Here is a 23,103-nt window from a genome sequence, read left to right as displayed (position 1 = left end):
TCCCAATTGACTACCAGATTAGTATCGATACACCTCTTCAATACTCTTCTCAAGTTAATAAGGCAATTATTGGATGAGTTTCCCACCACTGAGAATTCATCCATGAAAACCTTCATTATTTCCTCTACCATATCTGTGAAGATGGACGTCATGCACCTTTGGAGAGTGGCGGGTGCGTTGCATAGGCCGAACGGCATTCTACGAAAGGCGTAGATACTATAAGTACAGGTGAACGATGTTTTCTCTCTACCCTCCAGGGTAATAGAGATCTAATTATACCCCGTGTACCCATCCAGTAAGCAGAATTGAGACCTCCCTACCAATCTATCTAGCATCTAATCAATGAATGGTAGTGGAAAATGGTATTTCCAGGTAGCCAAGTTCAACTTTCTGTAATCCATACAGATTCGCCAACCTGTGACTGTTCGTGTTGAGATCAACTCGTTCTTCTCATTTTTCACTACCGTCATACCGCCCTTTTTGGCACACACTAAACTGGGTTGACCCAGTTACTGTTAGAGATGGGGATTATGATTCCCGCATCTAACCACTTAATCACTTCTTTATTCACCACTTCTTTCATGTTGGGGTTCAGCCTTCTTTGATGTTCTCTGGATGGTTTGCGCCCATCTTCCAGTAGAATCTTATGCATACAAAATGTCGGGTTGATTCCCTTTAATATCTATAATGGTCCAACCAATTGCAGTCTTGCACTCCATTAGTACCTGCAAAAGCTGTTCTGCCTTCACATCTAACAAACTAGATGAGATAATAACTGGTAAAGTTGAGTTAGGTCCCAAGAAAGCATACCTGAGATGAGGTGGTAGTGGCTTCAGTTCCAACTTTGGCATCTCTTTTATCAATAGCTTAGCTAGAGGCGTTTCCCTTTCCTCTAAGTGCAAAGGCTCAAATTTGAGCTCCCTTCTCCAAAAACCTTGGCCTTGAAGAGCAAGTGCCCACTCTGCCAAGTCTTCTCTATTTGCTTCATCTAAGTTCATGATACAAGCTGCTAGAGGGTCTTTAGTGTTCAATGTCTCATCTTCCTCCTCCAAAATTACATCCATGACATATATTAGAGAGTAGTTAGCAAAGTCACTTGGTCGCCGCATAGATTTCTGCACGTTGAATGTTATTTCTTCATCATTTAATCTTATTTTGAGCTCTCCAATTTCACAGTCAATTAAAGCTCTCCCAGTGGCCAAGAGTTGTCTTCCCAAAATTATAGGAATTTCCTCGTGTAACGAGCCGGCCGATTGTTTTAAGAATTAATGCCCTGATCCCCTATTAATTGCATTTCGCGTGTTTGTTTCTGCTATTGTGAGTAGCCGGAAGGATTTATTTGGAATTTCGGAGAGCTTTGAGACACTTAGTCCCTAAATGAGAGTTTATGTTTTAGAATTTGGACCGTAGTTGGAACAGTATAAAGACGTCCTCAGAATGGAATTCTGTTGGTTCCGTTAGCTCAGTTGGGTGATTTCAGGCTTAGGGGCATGTTCAGATTGTGTTTTGGAGGTCCATAGCTTATTTAGGCTTGAAATGCCGAAAGTTGAATTTTTGAAGTTTCCGATTCGATAGTGAGAATTTGATCTAAGGGTCGGAATGGAATTCTGAGAGTTGGAGAAGCTCCGTAATGTTTAATGTGACGTGTGCGCAAAACTTTAGGTCATTTGGACGAGGTTTGATAGACTTTTTGATCGAAAGCGTAATTTGAGTATTTTGGAGTTCTTAGGCTTGAATCCATAGTTAATTCAATGTTTTGATGTTGTTTTAGATTTTTTGAGGATTGGTATAAGTTTGGATAGTGGTATATGACTTGTTCGTGCTTTTGGTTGAGGTCTTGGGGGTCTCGGGATGATTTCGGATGGTTAACAGGAAGTTTGGAGTTGGGAATTTGCAACTGAAGCTGCTGAGTTTGTTGTCATAACCACACTTGCATCTTGGGGACCATAGGTGCGATCCCGCAGAAGCGAAAGTGAAGCCGCAGATGCGGCCAAGAGGAAGAAAGGCTGGAGCCGCAAATGCGGATATTTTGGCGCATCTGTGAAGGCGCAGGTGTAAGAAGGTCATCACATGTGCGGTGGCTGGTGAATAAGTGAAGAACCGCAGATGTGCACCTGGGACCACATGTGCGGTAATTGGACCGCATATGCAGTTTTGCTGGGTCAAAACATATATATTTCGCCCTTCTCGAATTTGGGCTATTGTTCATAACATTTCAAACGGGAAGAAGCTTTTGGGAGCAATTTCAAGGGAGATTTTCAGAGGGATTCATTGAGCTAAGGTCCTTGGTTCCTAAGCTTGTTATTATGGTGATTTTTATCGCTGTTAGCATGAAATTAAAGGGAGAAATCAATGGTAAATTGGGGGTTAGGGCTTGGTAAATTGGAGAGCTTTGAGTGGTGATTTGAGGGACCATTTGAGGTCCAATTTTGGTAATTTTGATATGAATGAACTCGTGAGAGTGTGAGCATTCCGAATTTGTAAATTTTACCTGATTCCGAGATGTGGGCCCGAGGGGCGTTTTGGTCATTTTTCCTAATTTCGCGTATTAGCTTAGAATTAATTAGCGGAATCAGTTACGTAAAGTTATATTTATATTATGCAATTGATTTGAATAGATTTGGGCCATTTGGAGTCGAGTACTCGTGGCAAGAGCGTGGTTTCGGGTTGATTATTTGAGCCGGTTCGAGGTTAGTGGCTTGCCTAACCTTGTGTGGGGGAACTCCCCTTAGGATTTAGTATTGTTGATATTTGAAATGCCTTGTACGTGAGGTGATGAGTGCGTACTTGTGCTAATTGTTGAAAATCCTATTTTTCATTAATCAACTATAATTGTTTCTTTTTCCTGTTTATACTACTTGCAATTTAAGTCTACTGTTAGCTTAGGGAAGCATGTCTAATTGACTTAATTGCTTACTTGCTCAAACTGCCTTATTTGGATTCTGTGCAGCATGCTAGGTTAGAAATACCTATTTTACCTTGGTATAAAATTTGAATTGAATTGAGTATTCTTCGTGTTGCTGATGTGTGTTTATTTTGGGACTATGTGACGGTATCCTGGGAGATCCCCCTACATATTTACTTTGGGGCTACGAATTTGTATTCCGGGACATCCCCCTGCACTTTTATATTGGAACTACGGGATTACACCTGGTAGATTCCCCCAGTACTGGGTATTTACATTTAGGATTATGGATCAGTATTCCGGGAGATCCTTGCGCACTATGAGTTGGACTACGGGACGACACCCGGGAGATCCACTGGATATTTATATTTGGGACTACAGGACGGTATCCTGGGAGATCCCCGGTTGTTATCTTTGTGTTGAGTTGTATTCCTTCTGTGATTATTTGTCTTTGTTATAGTTGTTATTATTCTTATTATCATGTGTTACTTCATACTGTTAGCATTTAATTATATTGTCGTATTGTATATTGTTTTACCTCATTTTTCAGCTATAATCAATAGGGCCCTGACCTTCCTCATCACTACTCGACCGAGGTTAGACTTGGCACTTACTGAGTACCGATGTGGTGTACTCATGCCCTTTCTGCGCATGTTTTTCATGTGCAGATCTAGGTACTTCGACTCAGCCCTACTACCCTTGAGGCGAGGTGATTCTCTAGAGACTTCGAGGTATATCTGCCGTGTCCGCAGACCGAGAAGTCCCTTTCCATTCTCTCTTATAGTATTAGCCCTGCTGTATTTACTTTTGTTTAGACATTCTGGAGTTAGACACTCTTAGTTATTCAACAGCTTGTGATTTCATGAGATTTCGGGTTTTGGAAAATGTAGTATCAATTTGAGAGTTTGTATTGTATATGCCGAGCGGTATCTTAAACGCTTCATTATATTATTTCTGCAATTTTTGGCTAGTTTTATTCTGTTGTTTCTTCTTCCACAATTCGTTAGGCTTACTAGTCATAGAGACTAGGTGCCGTCACAATAGTTCACAGAGCGCGAACTGGGGTCTTGATACCTCGTCAACCTGATAGTTAAGAATGACAAAATCTGCTGGGAACACAAATTTTCCAACCTGTACTAATACATCATCAAGAATACCAGAGGGCCTCTTCACTGTCCGGTCAGCCAGCTATAGTAACATGGACGTGTGTCTAGCTATTCCAATGCCTAACCTTTTGTAGATATCCAGGGGAATCAGGATTATGCTTACCCCCAAATCACAAAGTGCCTTAGCAAACGTATAGTTGCCTATTGTACATAGGATTGTGAAACTCTCTGGGTCAGATAGCTTCTCAGCTATGGTTCTTGTCACAACAGCACTACATGTCTGAGTTAGTGTAACCGTGGCCAAGTCTTGAAAGTAGAACTTACGAGACATCAAGTCCTTCATCATTTTTGTATAACCAGCCATTTCTTTTAAGGCGTCAATCAATGGACTTTTTACCTGAATTTGCTTCAACATCTCCAAGAATTTCTTGCACTACTCATCTTTCTGATACTTGGTCAATCTCTGTGGGAATGGTGCTAGAAGTCACTTCTTCCCTGTGATTTGATTTTTTTCTTGCTCAGGCACTTCTTCTACTATCGTTTCTTGTGCTACCTCAGTCTCCTTTGCAACCTCTTTTTCTTTGCTGGTGTACTCTTGTGCATTTTGTACCGTCACCTCAGTTAACCTTGTTGAATCATCTATCTCAATGGGTACTGGCACAAGTTTTTCAGTAGGTTGGCTTTCACGAGCCATTTCTCGCTCCAGATCTAGGTCTCTACCATTTCGTAGACTCACTTCCATAAGTTATTTTGGGCCCTACTCTTTTGGATTAATTTGTATGGTTGTAGGTAATGTCCCTTGGGGACAATTATTTTAAGCCATCGAAATCTATCCTAATTGAACCTCAATACCCTTTATCGTTGATTCATGTGAGTCTTCTCTCTCAGTTAATTTTCCAGTGGTCCCAATCAGTTGCTGCAGCATTTTGTTGCTGTTATTCAGCATTCCCTTAAGTTCAGCAAACCCATCATCTTGTCTCACAATCTATTGTTGTTGAGGTTGTTAATAATCCAACTGTTGATTTTGCTGGTTGTAACCATGTTGCCTTTGGTAAGGCACCACTTGACCCTGTGGTCGCATAGCTCCAGGATTGTTGTTGTTGTTGTACTGCAGCTATGCTGGTCTATATTGTTGATTCTATTGTCCCCAATTTTGACCACCTTGCCACTGTCCCCCATAGTTGGCCACATAGTTCATATTTTCCTGATATTGTTGGTTGTCACCTTCCGTACTCCACGAGCAAACATATGGTTGGTTAATGCATGGTGTACATAAGCCCCCATTAGTTGTATCAACTATGTGTACCTGCTGCTTCTAGCCTGATTCTTCTATCTCTTTGGTGAGGATACCCATTTGCGTCACTAGAGTGGCCATATTTTCAGCTATGGAGTTATTTAGGTCCAAAGCCACTAAATGAACTACAAGAGTTATTGTAGAGTCTCTTATTATCCATCCTGAGTTTTGGGTCATCTTATCAAGTAGGATCTTGCTTTCTCTGAATGTTTTGCTCAAAAATGTTCCACCTGTTGAAGCATCAACATTGCCCTTTAAGCGTTCTAACAATCTCATATAAAACCTCTGCCCCAACATATGCTCCGGAATGCCATGATGTGGGCACCTAACCAGTATACCCTTGAACCTCTCCCATGTTTCTTGTAATATTTCTGTTGGTTTCTGCCTGAAACTCAATATCTCATCAATTTGTTTAGCAGTCTTATTGGGTGGGTAGAACTTGTTCACAAATTGCTTGACTAATTCCTCCCAAGTAGTGATGGAGTTTATGGGGAGTGAATTAAGCCAAGTCTGAGTCTCTCCCGTAATCGAGAATGGAAATAGCAACAGCTTTATTGCTTCCGGTGTCACATTAGGTTGCTTTTGTGTGACACATATTGACAGGAAATTCTTTAGATGCTGTTAAGGATCTTCAACATATGACCCTGAGAACAATCCTTTATTCTGCAACAAGTGTAGCATGTTGTTTGTGATTTGAAATGATTCTACTTGTATCTGAGGGACTGCAATTGCGGTTGCTAGGTTGTCGGCAGTGAGTTGTGCCCAATCATACAATGCTACTTCTAGCATAAGAGGCACCACACCCTAGTTGTTCGGATCATTCACGTTATTTCTATTGTTTGGATTATCTACTCTATCTTCTATGTCTGGTTCGATTTGTTCTGTTGTTGTTTGCCCTTCTTGTTTGCATGATTCAATGCCTTGAATACTTTCTCAGGATCTGATAATGCTTCGAACAATTCACTAGTTCTTGAGGAGTTTCTAGGCATGCACATGTAACACCCAAGACTACAAACGTTAGAATTTTAATGTATTTAGTTTAAATTGAAGAAAATTGACTACACTAAGAATTCTAGCACTTCTTTTAGCTGCAATTAATAACACTGTTAATTCTTCGGCAACGGCACCAAAATTTTATCACGCCAAACTATGCCTTATAAAAAGGACTAAGCGGTCGTTGTAAATATATTCCGGTTAACAAGTCAGGAGTCGAATCCCAAAGGGAATTAACCTATAAACACAGCTATTGGACTCACACAAATTCATGTAATCAATCTTCAGAAATATTTAAGTAATAAATTGGATGTTTACTAACTAAATTATACGTAATGAAAATGCAATAAATAATAACTAGCTATGAACGGGTTGTAGATAAGAACTGGAATGATCTAGGATTATGATTTCCCCTATTGTCGGAATCTTTTCCTCTACGTTTTCTATAAATTTGCCTAAGTCTTCTCTACCGATCATGAGCACTCTGACTGTCATAACTCTCTCCAAAGTAATTACCACAATATACTAGACATATTCTCCCAAATTACGCTAGTTGGCTTTAAGTACAGCTCACTCAAATCGCACCAAGGTTTCGTTATTCCTAATCCTACCTCTAAACCCTTCGTATTGATCCCTCATATACGTTAGGAGTGATGTTATTCAACAACTACCTAAATATGCGCTCTCTCCCAAGTAAAATATGCACAGTTAATTGAGGGCTCTTCAATCAACAACAATAATAATATAGTTGAATAAATAGAGAGAATACTACGGCAAATCTATATTAACGTAATAGGAAAATCATCCTCCAATAGGTTTCATCAAAACCTTAGATTAGGAGTTTAGCTACTCATAATTGTTTTCACAATCATAACAATAGAATTCATCATCAATGATAAAAACGAGAGGAAGAAAGATAAAAACTCATTGCTGAATCTTCTGTCTTGCTTCTTGCATGTTCTTGCCTTCAAAATTCTTCTAAAAACCAAGATACACTCTTTTTGGGCAAGCTAGGCTTCATACAGGTCAAGGAAAGTTGCCTCGAAATTACAATTTTTAGCCCTGAAATAATTTTCCTCAGAGGGACTTGCGCGGCCGCGCACCTGGGCCATTTTTTGCACTACTCTTTGTTCTTCTTTTCAAGTTCTCTAACCTCTTTCGATCCTCTAACGAACTCCCAATTTACTCCATAAGCTTTTACTTGGCCTTCAACGCTCCATATTGGCTCAAAACGCTCCTTAACCTTATTGTAGCCCGGAATTGCTCCTGCAAAGCATAAAATACTCAATCAGCGCAAAGATCCATATTTGCATTTTGTGCATGTTTACTTCTATTGAAATCATGAAAAACAAAATACAAAAAATGTCATGCATCATTGAGATCTTTGTTTTTATATTTTAGGATAGTTAGTTAATTTTTTTGTTTTATTAAAAAAAAAAAAAAAAAAGAGGGCTCATTTTACATTTTTATCTTTTAATTTTTAGACTATTGATTTTTTTCTTTTAATTTAGGATCAAGTAATTTTGTATAATTTTTGTAATTAAATAATTAGTTTAATTTTTACAATTTAGATTAATTTAGGAATTTTAAATTAAAGAAAAAGAAAAAAAAAGGGGAAATAAAAAGAGAATTGGAAAAAAACGGGTTTGTTTTAATTTTATTGGACCAAAGTGCTGAAGCCCAAACATTTTTGCCCCAAACCCGCCCCAAATCCGAGCCCAAGAACCAAAATACCCGGTCCAGGTTTCCCTTCATACCAAACAACACTGTTTATGTGGCCTTTCATCACGAATGTTGGATCATTGTGATCCAACGGCTCGGAACTAGTCCCCATCCCCCTATAAAACTGTCCTAACTACACCCACATACCCTTCAGACTCCTCCCATTTCCCCCTTCCCGTCTCTCACCCTAAAAACCCTAACCTAGCCGCCCCAAAATCCTCTCAGTTCATTAACCGGCGGCGGCTATATTAGTTGCTCCAAAACTGCTCAAATTCATCCTCCACAACCCTGAGCCCATCCTCAATATCATTCAACCGTTAATTTTCCTAAAAACCACCCAAATTCACCGATTTTAGATCTGAAGTTCAACCCTAAAAACCCTAATTCACCCAAATCACACTAAACTCACACCCTAAAACCCTTTTCTTCCCGTCACCACTAATCACCAAGTATTTCCCCATAAACAACTCCAAATCGGCGAGTTCTGGATCTAAGAACCCTAAGAGCACTAGGTTGTGTATGTCTGTCTTTCGTCGCTTTTTCTCTAATTCGATAGTGTTGAGATTCACCCTAAATGGTTTATCTTGACAAGAATAACCATTTGGGTTCGATTTTAAGCATTATCGAAGCCAAACAGAAGTCCGTTTGTTTCTTCTCCGTCTTTCAGTAGGTACTTCCTCTCTTTGTCTTCATGTTCTTTTATCTTCTGTTATTCTTTTGTTCGTTTGTGCTAATTCATACCCATAAAAATAAAAATAAAAATATGTTTTTAAGGCTTTCATTCATCTCTATTTTTGTTAAGTAAGTCGCCATTGTTAGGTTGGTGTTATTTGGATTTCATGGTTAGCTAATTAAGGTTAGAAGGTTCAAATGATTTGGCTAGGGTAATTAATGATAGTTTTGTTTGCTTTCTGGTTGGTTATTAGTTTCCATACCTGCTTTCCTTGTTTAGTTTGCACGAGCCAGTTAGGGTAATTTCAGCATTTATGTTCAATACTTAGTAAGATGTTTGTTAAGTTCCCCTCTTAGTAATCTATTAATAGGCTTTAATAATTTTCCTTTTGAAACTCGTGTTAGTATTAGGTTTGAGTTATTTTTGTTTCTGTCTCATTGCTAATTTGGTTCATGTTAAATAAACTTATGGTTAGTCCGAAGGTTTAACTGCATTTCTGCTTATTATTTGATTCTGTTTTCCAATGTTTGCTTGCCTTGTCCTTGTTTGCCATAGTTATCAAATCATTAGAAACTTAGGAGGGGTTAATTGAACAAATGGAAATTTAGGGGTTAATTAGGGAAATAGAAAATAATATTTTCAGATAAGGTTAAGGTTAGAAGCTTCTAGAATTTGGGGCATCTGGCCTTATTTGGCCAGCACCAAATGCTGAAACCAATTAGAGGTTGACAGTTGTCCTAATTCTGTTAGAAAGATGCTTTTAGGGGCTGTGTGAGGGAATAATTCCCTATCTTTCTGTTTTTTAGCAGATGGCATTGGGTTGCCTATAAGTAGAACCTCTCCCTCACTCTGAGAAACAGAATTCAGACCCTAAAAAATACACAAAAAGTTTCTACATTACTGGCTGGTTTTTTTATTTTTCTTTTAGAACTTGAAGAGCTTTCATGGAAATTCTGGTTTTCTTGGTTCAAAGAGGGTTCAAAGAAGTTGAATCTTGTTGTTGATTTGTTGCTTTGCTCATATTTCTGCTCTTGCTGAAGTCCTCACCCCATTTTGCTTTATTTTTAGGCACTTCTATGAACTTGTTGAATGGCAAACAAAGATGTAAAGAATGCTTGTTGCTTGAATTTGTGATATGAAATCCCAATATTTAAGGTGTTAGAGTTGTGGCTTCATACGTGTTCCATTCATAAATTGTTTAGATTAACATCCTGGTTTTTCTGTAATTTAGATGTTTTCACATGAATGGTCAGTTTAATTTAGTCCATTTCACATTTTGGACAATTTGAAGCAGTAGGCAATCATAGTAGTTTATATGGCCACTATTAAGATTTGTCTGATTTTGAGAGCATTTTGTAATTGTTTGATAGTTCACCATTAAGTGTTAGCCATGTTGGTAAGCTTTGATCAGTTCTGGTTAGTTTTGGTTTTTGAAAGTCACAGTTAGTTGGAGTTTATTCCATTGAATAGCATGTTTTGATTTAGGGCATTTGCGCTTAGCTAATCGAGATAATATACATACTTTGAATGTCATGTAGATAGTGTAGTTGATCCAGCATATTAATTTTCAGATTTTAGTATCATTTTTGTGATTTGTATGTTCAGAGCTACTTGAATATCAAAGAAAAGTCTTGGCATGTTTAAAGTTTTTTTAGTTTGAATCTGGGCTGGATTCTTGGCCTCATAAGTCGGTCTGTTTATCATGAGGCTTGGACGTGACCAGATTTGGTCTTTCTTTTGCTTGGGGCTCAATTTGGAGCCCAATAGTCTTTAGCCTTAGGTAGTTTTCCTTTTTTAAAGTTTTATGTTAGTTTAATAAGAAAAGGATTTTCAGTGTGGAATTGTTGGGCTGGGCATCAGCCCAAATAAATATCCTTGATCATATTAGGTTTTCGAATGTCCATGCTTTTTGGGCTCATCTTCGAGCCCAGGCTGCCGTAACATTTTCTTTTTCTTAATCAAATGTTAAGTTGCGCCTACAGCTGATCCAGTTTCCTCCAAATAATTAAAGGCCCAGCACATGTACCCCAAACTTTCTTACACTAATAGTTATATATTAAGTTCAAAACAATTTGTAAGTAAGAATATCCTTAGGCCTAATTAAGTGTAATTCTTTTAAATGGTTGAGGTGCGCCATCCTAATTGAATCGCCTATGGCCCTCTTATTAATATTATAACTTAGATATTAAAAATGAATGCTCGTAGTTTGCTTTAGGCACGTTTAATATATCGTCGTGGTTGTGGACACGTTCGCATGACATAATTATGATTCTAAAGACAAAATCAGAGTATGCATTCGCGCAACTTCGATCAAACTTCCTTAATAATAATAAAGCGTTATTAGTTGTGGACGTGTACGCGTATGCGTGACATGATTTTTTGACGCGCCAAACAAATGGGTACACGTACGCGTGACCCGTTTCAAGATAATTTCTTAATTAAAAGAGGCAAATGCACATAGGTTCTAAAATAAGTAATTAGACAATTTTAATGAGCCAAGCATGATCAAAGCGACCGTGCTAAAACCACGGAACCCGGGAATGTCTAACACCTTTTCCCAGGTTAACAAAATTTCTTACCCGGATTTCTGTGTTCGCAGACCATAAATAAGAGTCATCTTCCTCGATTCGGAATTTTAAACCGGTGACTCGGGACACCATAAATTATCTTAAGTGGTGACTCTGATTTAATATAATAATCTCGTTTCGACTGTCACTTAAATTGGAAAAAACTCCCTTATACTTCTTCCAGGGTAGAAAAAGGAGGTGTGACAGCTCTGGCGACTCTCCTGGGGATCAAGAACCGAGAACTTTTGGTTCGGGGTTCAAGAATTCGAGCTTTTTAATATAATTTTATTTGGCTTTATATATTGTTAATATTACTGTATTTTGTGAACCTTTTGTGCTAATTGCTGTCTATTTACCGCTTTGATATTATTTGAATTGTATATAACTATCTTCTTACGCCACCCCTATGAGTCTTTTGAAAATGGTGCACACGTTCGCGTGGCCCGCTTTTTCTGTAGAAGTCATACCAAATAGAACGAGGTTGGGCCAGCAACAAGGCCAGTAGACTTTAGATCCCCCGGTACGTTGCCCCTCTTTGGCTTGAGTTGTCCGCTTAGGTAAGCTAGGTCAAGAACACAATCCCAGGTTTAAACTTAGAATAACACAACCTCATACCGATCCATAGTAGGAGCGTTTGTTTGCATCACGTGCATTTGACTTTGGGGAATCAACACAGGGGTTGGGTCCTTGGACAGGTGTACCCAAAATAACAGACCATCCTGATGCATCCTATGTGCTATATGAATATTTATTTGTTTCGGCTTGCATGTTGACCGGCTAGGAAAAGTAAATCAAGAGGAAAACCAAGAGTGATGTAGGGAAGAAATAAAGCCCGATTCTAAAAAATCCCTGGTATTTGGAAATGTCCCGAAACTCTGCCAAAATTTTCAAAAAAAAAAAAGAGAGAGAAAAAGAAAAGAGTCAAGGAAAAAGAGTCATTTCAAAATGAGTCAATAATATGTCTCTTTCAAATATGTCAAAACTGACCGAATCACGCAGGTCTAATTCTCACCGGATGTGGGATATGTAGGCAACCTTCATAAGGTTCGGCCTTATTTTTCAAAAAAAAAGAGAGAAAAAAAGAGTAAATAGTCAAATAGATGTAGTTTGGATTTCGGTCAAGAGAATAAGCCCACCCAGCTTCAGTTATCTCTTAAGTTGTTCTTGTCGGGATAGCCTTAGAGTATCTTTCAGTTGTCGAAGGGCTATTTTCGTAAAGAATGGATAAGTCTGTTAGTAAAGTGTCATTTTTCCATAAAGTACTTTTCCCCGACCTCAAAATTTTTTTTGGAATGTGAAGGAGCCACGTTTGCAAAAACGACCACTTTTGCTAAAAGTAGCATAGAGGGGAGGGGGTCATGGTCTGTTGATTTTTCTTTTACAAAGTGAAAAACCTCTTTTACAAAAAGTCAGTGGAGAATTTCCATCCATTTGTTGTCTCCTTCGCTACCGCTTCGTGGGGTCAACATTATGAAATTAGCCAGGTTCAGTTCTGACTATAGCTGCAACCTATCTCATATTTGGCCGCCCTCAATCACAAACTAGAAATTTGATAAGATAAAGTAAAGAAAGAATTTCGGACTACATTCAAGGTATGCCAGTTGATTGAAAATGAAACTCTACTTTCAAGATTCAAGATTAGGTAAGTGTTCAGTGTACTAAGGTACAAGATCGGAAAAAAACGCAGATAGCAAATTCCTTAGGCTAGATAGAGTGGTGGTTGTAAATTACTAGGTAGGCATACAACACTCGGCCCAAGCAAGGCCCAAAATCCCCATGCCTTTCTTGGTCGGACCAACCCAACCGGCGATTTCCGACAAAGAAGGAATAAAAAAAATCAGACTAGTCGTATGAAGGCGAAGAAGAAAGTCGTGCTTACTCTCACCTTCTTTCTTGTGTTGTAAGAGGGGCGAAAGGGAACCAGAGCTGTAAGCATCACAACTAGTGACATTCCCTGCCATAACATTCACTTCAAGGTGAACGGACTCCCGCAGCACTATACATTTCCCTGAAGCGCCTAGCCTTTAGTTCATTTGCAATAGAGAAGGCCTAGAAAGTCAGTCCACTAGCAATTTCATTGGCCCTTTTGAATCCTAGATTCTCCTTCAATCCAAAAGCCGTCAATCACATGTGCTATGTGTCTAGAGTTTACCTTCGGATCAGACCTCAAAAACAGAAAGAGAAAAAAAAATGTCTTTGTGGCAACTATGTTATACCGTTAGTGCCCCTCACCAGAAAGCCACTGAACTCGCTTTCAAGAAGAGTCTTTCTTGCTTCCAATTCATAGACTTAAAAAAGGGGATTTGCCACATCGTTGAGTGATCTTTAAAAAGGAAGTCGGCCTTCACTATCTTCCAATCTTCAAAGGACAGTGGAATTAGGCTTTATCCGATGTAAGAGCTTCTTCTTTCGTCCTCTAGTCTTCTTTTAAAAGAAGGAGGAATGCCCCAACCATGATGTTGCGCGTAGAAATCCTCCCTCCATACCATGACCTCTCTATATATAGATATAGGAGCCTTACCAGACTTAGACAGCTTCGAGAAGACTCCCTGCCTTAGGAGCTATTTCAAATGAGATAGGAGTGAAAGCAAGGCCGAGAGGAGGAGAGAATGGAATACTAGGGGATAATCCTAGGACTTCAAGAAAGTCAGGCGAATGGTGCCTATACCTGAAAGCACATAAGCTCCATTCCAAGACTTTGAATGCAAACTAAATCGAAAGCTAATGGAAGGCTAGAGGACCTGGCCCACTAAACTAAAGGATAGGCATATGGAGGAGTAGTTAGCTATCTGGACTAATCATGCGATTTTTATTTTAGAAGATCTACTGAATTACTAAAGGCGAACTAGGCTCCTTGGCCGGGACGTCTGGCAGAATGCTTGGCCTCCTGCACTGGATGCGAGACCCGAAGTGTGAGCTTATGGCGGTTAGCTTCTAGCACTAAATAATAGGCATTAGGCATTCTAAGCTGAAAGGAGGCAGGCAAATGAAAGGAGGCATTGCGGGCCGACTACAAGAAAAGCAAAGCTTCGTAGACTCGGTCAAGTCGCTTATAGAAAATTGATGACTATTTTCCACTTAATTAATAAGTGAAGGGTAGAGGGAAGCGAGGCTTATCAAGCTTTATAAGGCCGACCACTACATAAGCCGCTGGCAGAGAAAGCTCAAAGAGCTTCCCTTCATTCATTACTAAGACAAGGTCCTAAGTCTCCGAGTCAGCCCACGCTTTTTCGAAGAATCCTACACCCATGGGCATACGGCCTGGCAGGCCTTCCCTTTCTGCCGAAGCTTCATGGGCGTTGCCCCGTTCCCCAATCAAATGTTTGGATGTGAGCTATACTTTGCGAGGAGCCAAATGGGCGATGGCCTTGACATTTGACCTCTTTTCCCGTGTGACTAGGAATGCTCAGTGACAACCTCTCAATTGTCACCGCCTGGCCTCTCTTTCTACCACGGTAGCACCTAGTGTGGTCAGCACCAATCGTGTTCGGGCAACGAAGCTTACACTCATTCACATTGGTTCATCCTGCTATGCCCTAGGCCTTTTGCTCTTCTAACATAAAAGGTGGTCGGTCATTCGTCAAGGCCCAGGAATCCGCTGGACATCTCAGCGGCGGGATTTGATACCTGCATCCGATCGAAGTTGCATTTTAGTGCTCCCCTAACATAAAGAGGAGATTTTTCTAAGTGGGTCGCTTCGCGCAAGACATTTCTTAGGACCAACGGTTCACACGACAAGTGCACGATCTACTTTGCACCTTCCATCCTTCAGCCCTTCGCCTATCGGCTTGGCAGGCAAGCTACCTTGATTCGTCTTCGGCTTCGATTCGTTACGCTTAGAAGCTCCAACAAGCCCTAAAGTCTCTTGCCACCTAAAACTCTGCCAAGAGAGCGCTGCTTTACGTTTGATCCTATGTACCTATAGAATGCTATGCATTCTCCACTTTCGGATCTCGCAAAGAGAGAACGTGTTTTTTCCTCTGACTTTCTCTCTCATTCGCGGAGCGAAGAAAGCGAGCTTTGACCCAGCTAACGCTATCCTTGGGAAACCAAAAGAGCTACCGAAGGAAAGGGATGCAGTCTCTCCCTTAGCCTTTGGAGAGGAGAGGGCAGAGAAGAAAACGTCCTTCGTGCAAGTTTTTTTGCTTCCTGCCTCCTTACTAGTAAAAAGGACCGCCAGAGTCAAACCTAACCTCAACCTTCCACAGGTACAAATGAACACTGTCCAGAATCCGTCAGAATTGGTCATAGAATAGGCTCAATTTCAGCTGCGTATGTGGTGGAATGATCTAGATGAAGATGGTCGGGATTGGGTAAAAGAGCAGTTGGGTGCCCTTGTAGACATTCTGGAAATCGAACCACGGAAAGATCTAATCAAGGCTTTGGTAATTTTTTGGGACCCCGTCCACAATATTTTTCGTTTCTCAGATTTTGAGATCACCCCTACTTTGGAGGAAATGGCGGGGTATATTGGGTTTGGTCGGGACTTGAGGAAACAACAACTTATATTTCCAAGGGATCCTTCTGTGCACAAGTTCTTTGACCTCCTGAATATCAGTAAGCAAATGAAGAAGGTCCATGTAACCAAAGGATGTTGTTCTTTCTACTTCTTGTACTTCAGTTCGGGCACTCAACTAGGTTCGAAATGCATGAAAAGGGTTTGAACAACAAACAAGATAAGGGCATCTGGCAAATTCATCGTCGGTTTGCTTTCATTGTGGCGTTTTTGGTTATTATGGTCTTTCCAAATGTAGAAGGGACAGTGGATATCCGTATGGCCAGAATTGAACAAATTCTTACTACTAAGAAAGATCATACACTTGCTTCGTTAGCGCTGGCAGACATTTATCAAGCATTGACATTGTGCAAGGCCAGGGCTCAGTTCTTTGAAGGTTGCAATATTCTTCTACAAATGTGGTTGATCGAGCATCTCTGCCATCACTCCAAATTCATGAGCTATGGTTCGAGCACAGATAACTTCATCAAGAACTATGAGGAAATGGTGAAAGACTACAATGCTCTAGAAGGGTTTGAAGCCTGGGTCTCCCACTTGAAAGCTTTAAAAGAAAGTCAGGTCGAGTGGACTATAGGATGGCTCCCGATGACAGAAACATACACATGATGGCTACCAAGGGTTAACTAATGTTGATGGGTTTGAGGAGTGTCCGGCCATATGCACCGCAGAGAGTCTTAAGGCAGTTAGGAAGATATCAGGTGGTGCCCGAAGATGAAGATCTAACCACCCAGGTCATTGAGCTACATCCAGAAGCTACATTGCCCGAGACTTTAGTTTAGTAGGATTGGAATAGTTGCCGGTATCTGAAAAATGGCACCCAGGTACCAGATGTTGCAAAGAGGGAAGTGGATCCAGATTACGCTGTATGGTTTGAGAAAAGTTCTTGTGCAAACAATAAGCCAGAGCCCAAGCCCGAGAGGCCTACCAAGAGACCTCATGTTCAAGCTTTTGATGATAAAGTCTGAGAAAGGTTGGCCTGGCGAGACAAGGAGAAAAAATATCAAGCCACCATTCACACCTTGAATAATAAATTGAGAAACATGGAATTCAATAATGATCTCCAGGCACAAGAAGCGGAAGGTGAAAGTAGGAGGTTGGCCAAAGAAAATGAAGCCCTCTGAGCCCAATTCTGAAAATGAAAATAGCAGCTGAGAACCATGTCAGGAGTGAAAAGGATAAGAAACTTATAGACAAGCTCAGGCTGAAAGTATGTGATTACGGTTTTGAGTTAGAAAAGACTGAAGCTGAACTAGCAAAGGCCCGAGCCAAGTTAGCTAAGAATGCGGAGGGACGGGAAAGTTTTGTTCAACAACTGAGGGAGAAGTATGACAAAGGAATGGTGGGTCTAAAGAAAAAGGTCAATGTCCTTGAGAACGAAATGACCAAACATGCAAGAGACTTCAAAGCAGAAAGGGAGCACTGCTATGCCCTGATGTCGCAGCTAGAAAAAGTCCTTCCGCAGCCTCAAGAGCAAAATCATACAGCTGAACATGTTTTGGAGGCCAGGTCTCAGTAGATTGGACGGTTGCTACAAGAGAAGGGTATCATCAGGGAGAGGGTTAGGAGGATTGCGTACTATATTGTAATGAAGTGCAATAAGTGCGAAGACATGACCCGGTCCATGTTCTTCGCTTCAGTTATGATTTTTATCCGACAAATCATGGATGACCTATTTTGCCTCCAAGAAGATATGGTGCATAGGCCCGCGGCAAGGGCAACTGGAGCAGTAGTGGAAGCACTTATGTATTCTTGATTTTATTTTTTGAGTCTGTATTGTAGTTTTTTTAGAGTTCGTTAGTCCATTTGGAGTCTTGTTTTAGTTTTTGAAAATGTTTAAGTCTGTAGGGAAGTCGTTGTAATCAGGATGTTTCTATCTTGTTTTATTTTATAAATTTGAAAGAGAAAAGAAAAAAAACGAAAACCAAAAATATGTCTTTCTCTTATTTTGCATTTATCCCCTGAAATACGTAATGATCTGATTCATGCGGCGTCATGATACGTAGGCAATCCCCATAGGATTCGATCATAACCATAAAATGAAAAGGAAAAAGAGGAGAGAAACTAAAAGGAAATTGAGAGGAAATAAATAATGGCAAAACGAGAGAGAAAAACGAGTGCAAAATAAAAGGTAAGTAACAAAAACAAGTGGGAAAGGCCAATAATGGTTAAAGAGGGATTGGAGTAAAAAGAAAAAAGAGAAAGAAGAGAAAGTGCAAAATGAGAAGAGTTAGTTAAAAGCCGGGGTGAAGCATGCAGCCATTCAAATACACGATAGAAGCTTTAACTGTTTAGGTGCATTGCATCCCAAATGTGTGGTTGCCTACTTGTCAAATCTTAAATAGTAACAATTTGCTATTGGCATTGAGAGCAGGAAGGTGGTTAGTTTGTTTGGCAATCTAGCAACCCATCTGTACAACACCAGGTCTAAAAATAAGTTGATCATGGCTAGCCAAGAACTGGACGCAAGTATTATTAATCTACCGATAGAGGTGGGGGAGTATGAGGTTGGTTTGAAAAAGGAGCTACATAAGTTGAAACACCAGATGGTCGAAATGTACCAGGCATGGATGAAAGGGCATCCACCACCATCATACCCCGCCAACCCCGCTTTCATCCCGCCACTAGCTCAATCCCAAAAACCTCCCACTGTTGACTCACCTCCACAACATGCACCAAGCTTCACCCCTTACCACCACTACCATGGCGCCACTTCCCAAACCTTACAAGCTCCACCAGTCAAAACAACCCCATACCCCCTTCCACCAGCTACCCTTATTTTCGTAGCACCTCTACCAGCTACACTCCATCGATCTACCAGTGAGCCATTATTCCAAACTCAAGATAATTAGTACTATCCCTCAGAGCCTACTTTCAAGGCCCTAGATCATTACTCCTACACTCCTCGTTTTGACCTCCCTGTTGAGACTGAGAAACCACATAAAAACCCGAAACAGGAGGAGATGTTTAGGAAAGTGAGAAGCCTGGAACAATCTCTTAGAAACATGCAAGGGTTGGGAGGTCAAGTGAGCGTAGCCTACAAAGATCTGTCTTTGTTCCCTGGCGTACAACTACCTGTTGGGTTCAAAATGCCCAAATTCGATCGGTATGACGGACATGGAGATCCCGTGGCCCACTTAAGGGGATTCTATAGTAAAATGAGAGGAGCCGGTGGGAAAGATGAGCTGTTAATGGCATACTTTTGCCAGAGTCTGAGTGGTGCGGCATTGGAGTGGTACATTCGTTAGGATCACAGTAGATGGTATACCTGGGATGATTTGGCCCAAGCATTCGCTCGTAATTTCCAATACAACATCGAGATTGTTCCAGATCGTTTGTCTTTGACTAAGATTGAGAAGAAGCCTAGTGAAAGTTTCAGGGAATATGGTTTCCGCTGGAAAGAACAGGCAGCAAGGGTTAACCCTCCAATGGAGAAGAACGAAATGGTAGAATACTTTCTTCAGGCCTTGGAGCCTACTTACTTTGGTCATCTGAGCTCGGCCATAGGTAAGTCTTTCAATGAAGTAGTAAAAATGGGAGGAATGGTAGAGGAAGGGCTCAAATCAAGCAAGATCATGAGCTACTCTGCCATAAAAGCAACTATGCAGATAATCCAGAATGGCACCGGAGTCGTGCTTGGGAAAAAGAATAAAGAGGATGTCGCTATGGTCATTTCAGGATCGTGGCACGGCCTGGGGTATTCTTCTACCCACTACACCCAACCTCGACCCTAGCTTCAAACCTATACCCCAACTCCATATAATCTATCCCAACACTACTTCCCACCACCAGAGCCCCAGTACTCAGTCAGCCACCCCATTATCATGTCCATCATGCACAGTTATAGGCTCAACCCCCTCCCCACCTGCAATGGCGTGCCCCAGCTCCACGGAACCCTTACCCACCTCCACAAACATATTGAAACCCTGTTGGTCCAAACTTTTGGGCCAAGCTAGAATTTAAGAATGAAAGGTTGCAGCGAAAGAAAACTTTCACCCCGCTTGGGGAATCTTATACCATCCTATTTCAATGGTTGAGGTAGTTGGATGTTCTGAGGCCAATTGAGTCAAAACTACCAAACCCTCCTCCCAAGAACTTGGATTATCTCTCAGATGTGTGTACTGTTCTGATACTCCAGGGCACGACATAGAAAAGTGTTGGTATTTGAAGAACGCCATCCAAGAGCTCATTGATACGAACCAAATCCAGAGCCCAGAAGCACCAAACATCAATCAAAAACCATTTCCATCCCATGTTGAAACACATATGATTGAGATAGTGCACAAGGATGGGAAGCCGAAGAAGCCTTCACAATCTTTCAAGATGATCTGGTCTAGTGAAAGTAAGTCGGTCAAGGACCCGATTGTCACAAAAGCAACCTCTTTGATAGCTGAAGGATCGGCGGACAAGTTGAGCATGCCAAATGATAAGCCAGTTGTGGTAGTTGAAAAGAGGTCCCCAAGTGATGTTATAGAAAAGCAAGAAAAGCCAAAGGTGATCGTGCCGAGGGTTGCAAGTAAACCAGTCATAATTGTGGAAGGTGCTCGCACGGACCCTACCATTATCAAGCCTGTGACCCAGCTGTCGGCAGCTAACACCAAGAATGTCCCATGGAACTATGAGCGAGTGGCAATGACCTATAAGGGGAAGGAAGAGAAAGAGGAACTTAACGAGGCCCAGGGATTAACTCATTCGGGGAGATGCTTTGCCTCGGAAGAGTTAAGGAAAGCTAAAACACTCAGAGACAATCCAGTTCTAGTGAAGAAACCGGTCACTGAAGAAGAGGCGGAGGAGTTTTTGAGAAAAATGAAGGTACAAGATTACTCCATCATAGAACAGTAGAGAAAGACTCCTGCTCAAATTTCCCTATTATCATTGTTGATCCATTCAGATGAACATCGCCGGGCCCTGATGAAGATTCTGAACGAAGCTCATGTCCCCGACAAAATCACAGTGAACCATTTGGAGAAAATTGCCAATAAGATATTTGAGTCTAACCGGATCACATTCTCTGATGATGATTTGCCTCTGGAGGGTACGGAACACAATCGAGCCATCTATCTCATAATGAAATGCGAAGAGTCTGTGGTCACAAGGGTGTTAGTTGACAATGTTTCAGTGCAAACATCTGCCCTCTCTCTACTCTGAACAAGTTAAAAGTTGATGATGAGAGGATTCACAAGAACAACATATGCGTCCGAGGTTTTGACAGATGCGGAAAAGACTCTGTTGGCGACATCATGCTCGAGTTGACAATAGGACCAGTTGAATTCACCATGGAGTTCCAAGTACTGGATGTGGCTGTTTCTTACAATTTGCTATTGGGTAGGCCTTGGATACATGTTGCCAAGGTGGTTCCGTCTTCTTTACACTAGATGGTGAAGTTCGAATGGGATAGACAAGAAATCGCCGTGCATGGCGATGAGAACTTATGTGCTTTCAATGATACATCAGCCCCGTTTATTGAAGCTGAAGAAGATAAGGGGTCGTGGGTCTATCAAATTTCCGAAATAGTATCGGTTGAAAATATTTTGGAAGGGGAATACATTCCAAGTCCAAGGCTAGCATCTGCAATCGTCATGGTAGCAACTGAAATGTTGAAAAATAGTTTTGTGTCGGGCAAGGGTCTGGTGCATCTCTGTAAGGTATCGTGCAGCTAGTATCTTTGCGTGAAAATCTGGGTACATTTAGTTTGGGGTTCAAACCTATAGGGGGTGATGTGAAGAAGGCTAGAAAGCTAAAAAGAATGCATGGTCGCTCCCTAAGACAGTCCCACGTCTCTCTAGGTCTTTCATCAAGGCAGGAGTCGTGAAGCGCCCAGTGACAACAATTCCAAAGCCTGTGGTTGATTTTGATGAGGAATTGATTAAAAGGTTCCAGAGTCTGTTTGATGAGGTGAACATGGTAGAAACTGGGGAAGGTTCCAGCAATGCGGATATGCAGTTTATTGGGCCAAAAGTGAAGCTTAACAATTGGGATGCTACTCCTCTCCCTACCCGGAAGGAGTTTTGGTAGTTTGCTTTGTTTTCCTTTTAGTTTATCTGGATTATTCTAGGGTTGTAATTCAGATTTTATTTTCGGTCTATTTTGATGTACAAACCCTTCTATCCTTTATTTTAATAAAATGCAATTTTCCTTTTTCCATTACTCCTGATAGTGTCATTTTCTTTTCTTTCTTTGTATAGTTCTTTTTATGCTGGTTTCAATGACATGACTTGCATGAGGAATCTTCAGCCAAGTCTTAAAAGCCAATCTAACTCTAAAATAATAATCCAAGAAATAGAGTGTGATGATGAAATAGAATATGATGAAGAGGAAGCATTTGAGGAAATTAGTAAAGAGTTAAGTCACTTTGAAGAGAAACCCAAGCCTACTTTGAATGAAACTGAAGCAATCAATTTAGGGGATCCAGATAATATCATGGAAACAAAGATAAGTGTACACTTGGAACCACAAATCAGGTAGGAAATAATCAAAGCACTACTTGAATATAAAGATATTTTTGCATGGTCATACGACGACATGTCAGGTCTAAGTACTGACTTGGTGGTTCACAAATTGCCCACTGACCCGGCATTCCCTCCCGTCAAGCAAAAGTTAAGAAAGTTCAAAACTAACACGAGTGTGAAGATCAAGGAGGAAATCACAAAGCAGTTGGATGCAAAGGTCATTCGAATCACGCGATACCCCACTTGGTTAGCTAATGTTGTGCCAGTGCCAAAGAAGGATGGCAAGATCAGGGTGTGCATTGATTACCGCGATCTCAACAAAGCAAGTCCAAAAGATAATTTTCCATTGCCAAATATCCACATTCTGATTGACAATTGTGTCAAGTATGAGATCGGGTCTTTTGTGAATTGTTATGCGGTATACCACCAGATCTTGATGGATGAGGAGGATGTATAAAAGACAGCATTCATCACACAAAGGGGAACTTATTGCTACCGGGTAATGCCATTTGGTTTGAAAAACGCTGGGGCAACTTACATGAGGACAATAACTACTGTGTTCCATGACGTGATACATAAGGAGATTGAGGTTTATGTGGATGATGTGATCGTAAAGTCAAAGAAACATACCGACCATGTCAGAGATTTGAGGAAGTTTTTCCAAAGGTTTCGCAGGTACAATCTTAAGCTTAACCCTGCCAAGTGTGCATTTGGTGTTCCATCTGGAAAACTATTGGGATTCATAGTTAGTCGTCAAGGCATTGACTTGGACCCGTCAAAGATCAAAGCTATCCAAGAATTGCCACCTCCAAGGAACAAGACTGAGGTAATGAGTCTGCTCGGGCTTTTAAACTACATCAGCAGGTTTATCGCTCAACTAA

General features: G+C 40.8%; 1 protein-coding gene, 1 non-coding gene and 1 pseudogene across 2 annotated transcripts; 1 reads left to right on the top strand and 2 right to left on the bottom strand.

Annotated features, from left to right (window-relative positions):
• Nucleotides 1-644: 644 nt before the first annotated feature.
• LOC138881372 (uncharacterized) lies at nt 645-4,705 on the bottom strand. Its single transcript, XM_070161594.1, has 4 exons — nt 4,565-4,705; nt 4,175-4,408; nt 3,980-4,093; nt 645-1,115 (listed from the first exon to the last, which is right to left on the bottom strand). The coding sequence occupies exons 1-4, from the start codon at nt 4,703-4,705 to the stop codon at nt 645-647; spliced, it is 960 nt and encodes a 319-aa protein (XP_070017695.1).
• Nucleotides 4,706-5,612: 907 nt separating this feature from the next.
• Nucleotides 5,613-5,719, top strand: LOC138882411 (small nucleolar RNA R71). Its single transcript, XR_011404016.1, has one exon. It is a non-coding gene; the product is annotated as a small nucleolar RNA R71 (small nucleolar RNA).
• An 8,623-nt stretch (nt 5,720-14,342) lies between these two features.
• On the bottom strand, nt 14,343-15,509 carry LOC138881371 (large ribosomal subunit protein uL2mz, N-terminal part-like; annotated as a pseudogene).
• Nucleotides 15,510-23,103: the final 7,594 nt, after the last annotated feature.

Source organism: Nicotiana sylvestris, chromosome 11 (assembly GCF_000393655.2).
Source record: "Nicotiana sylvestris chromosome 11, ASM39365v2, whole genome shotgun sequence".
Taxonomy (NCBI): Eukaryota; Viridiplantae; Streptophyta; class Magnoliopsida; order Solanales; family Solanaceae; genus Nicotiana; species Nicotiana sylvestris.
The sequence above is the reverse complement of the archived record's forward strand: the minus strand, read 5'-3'. Positions and strand labels throughout refer to the sequence as shown.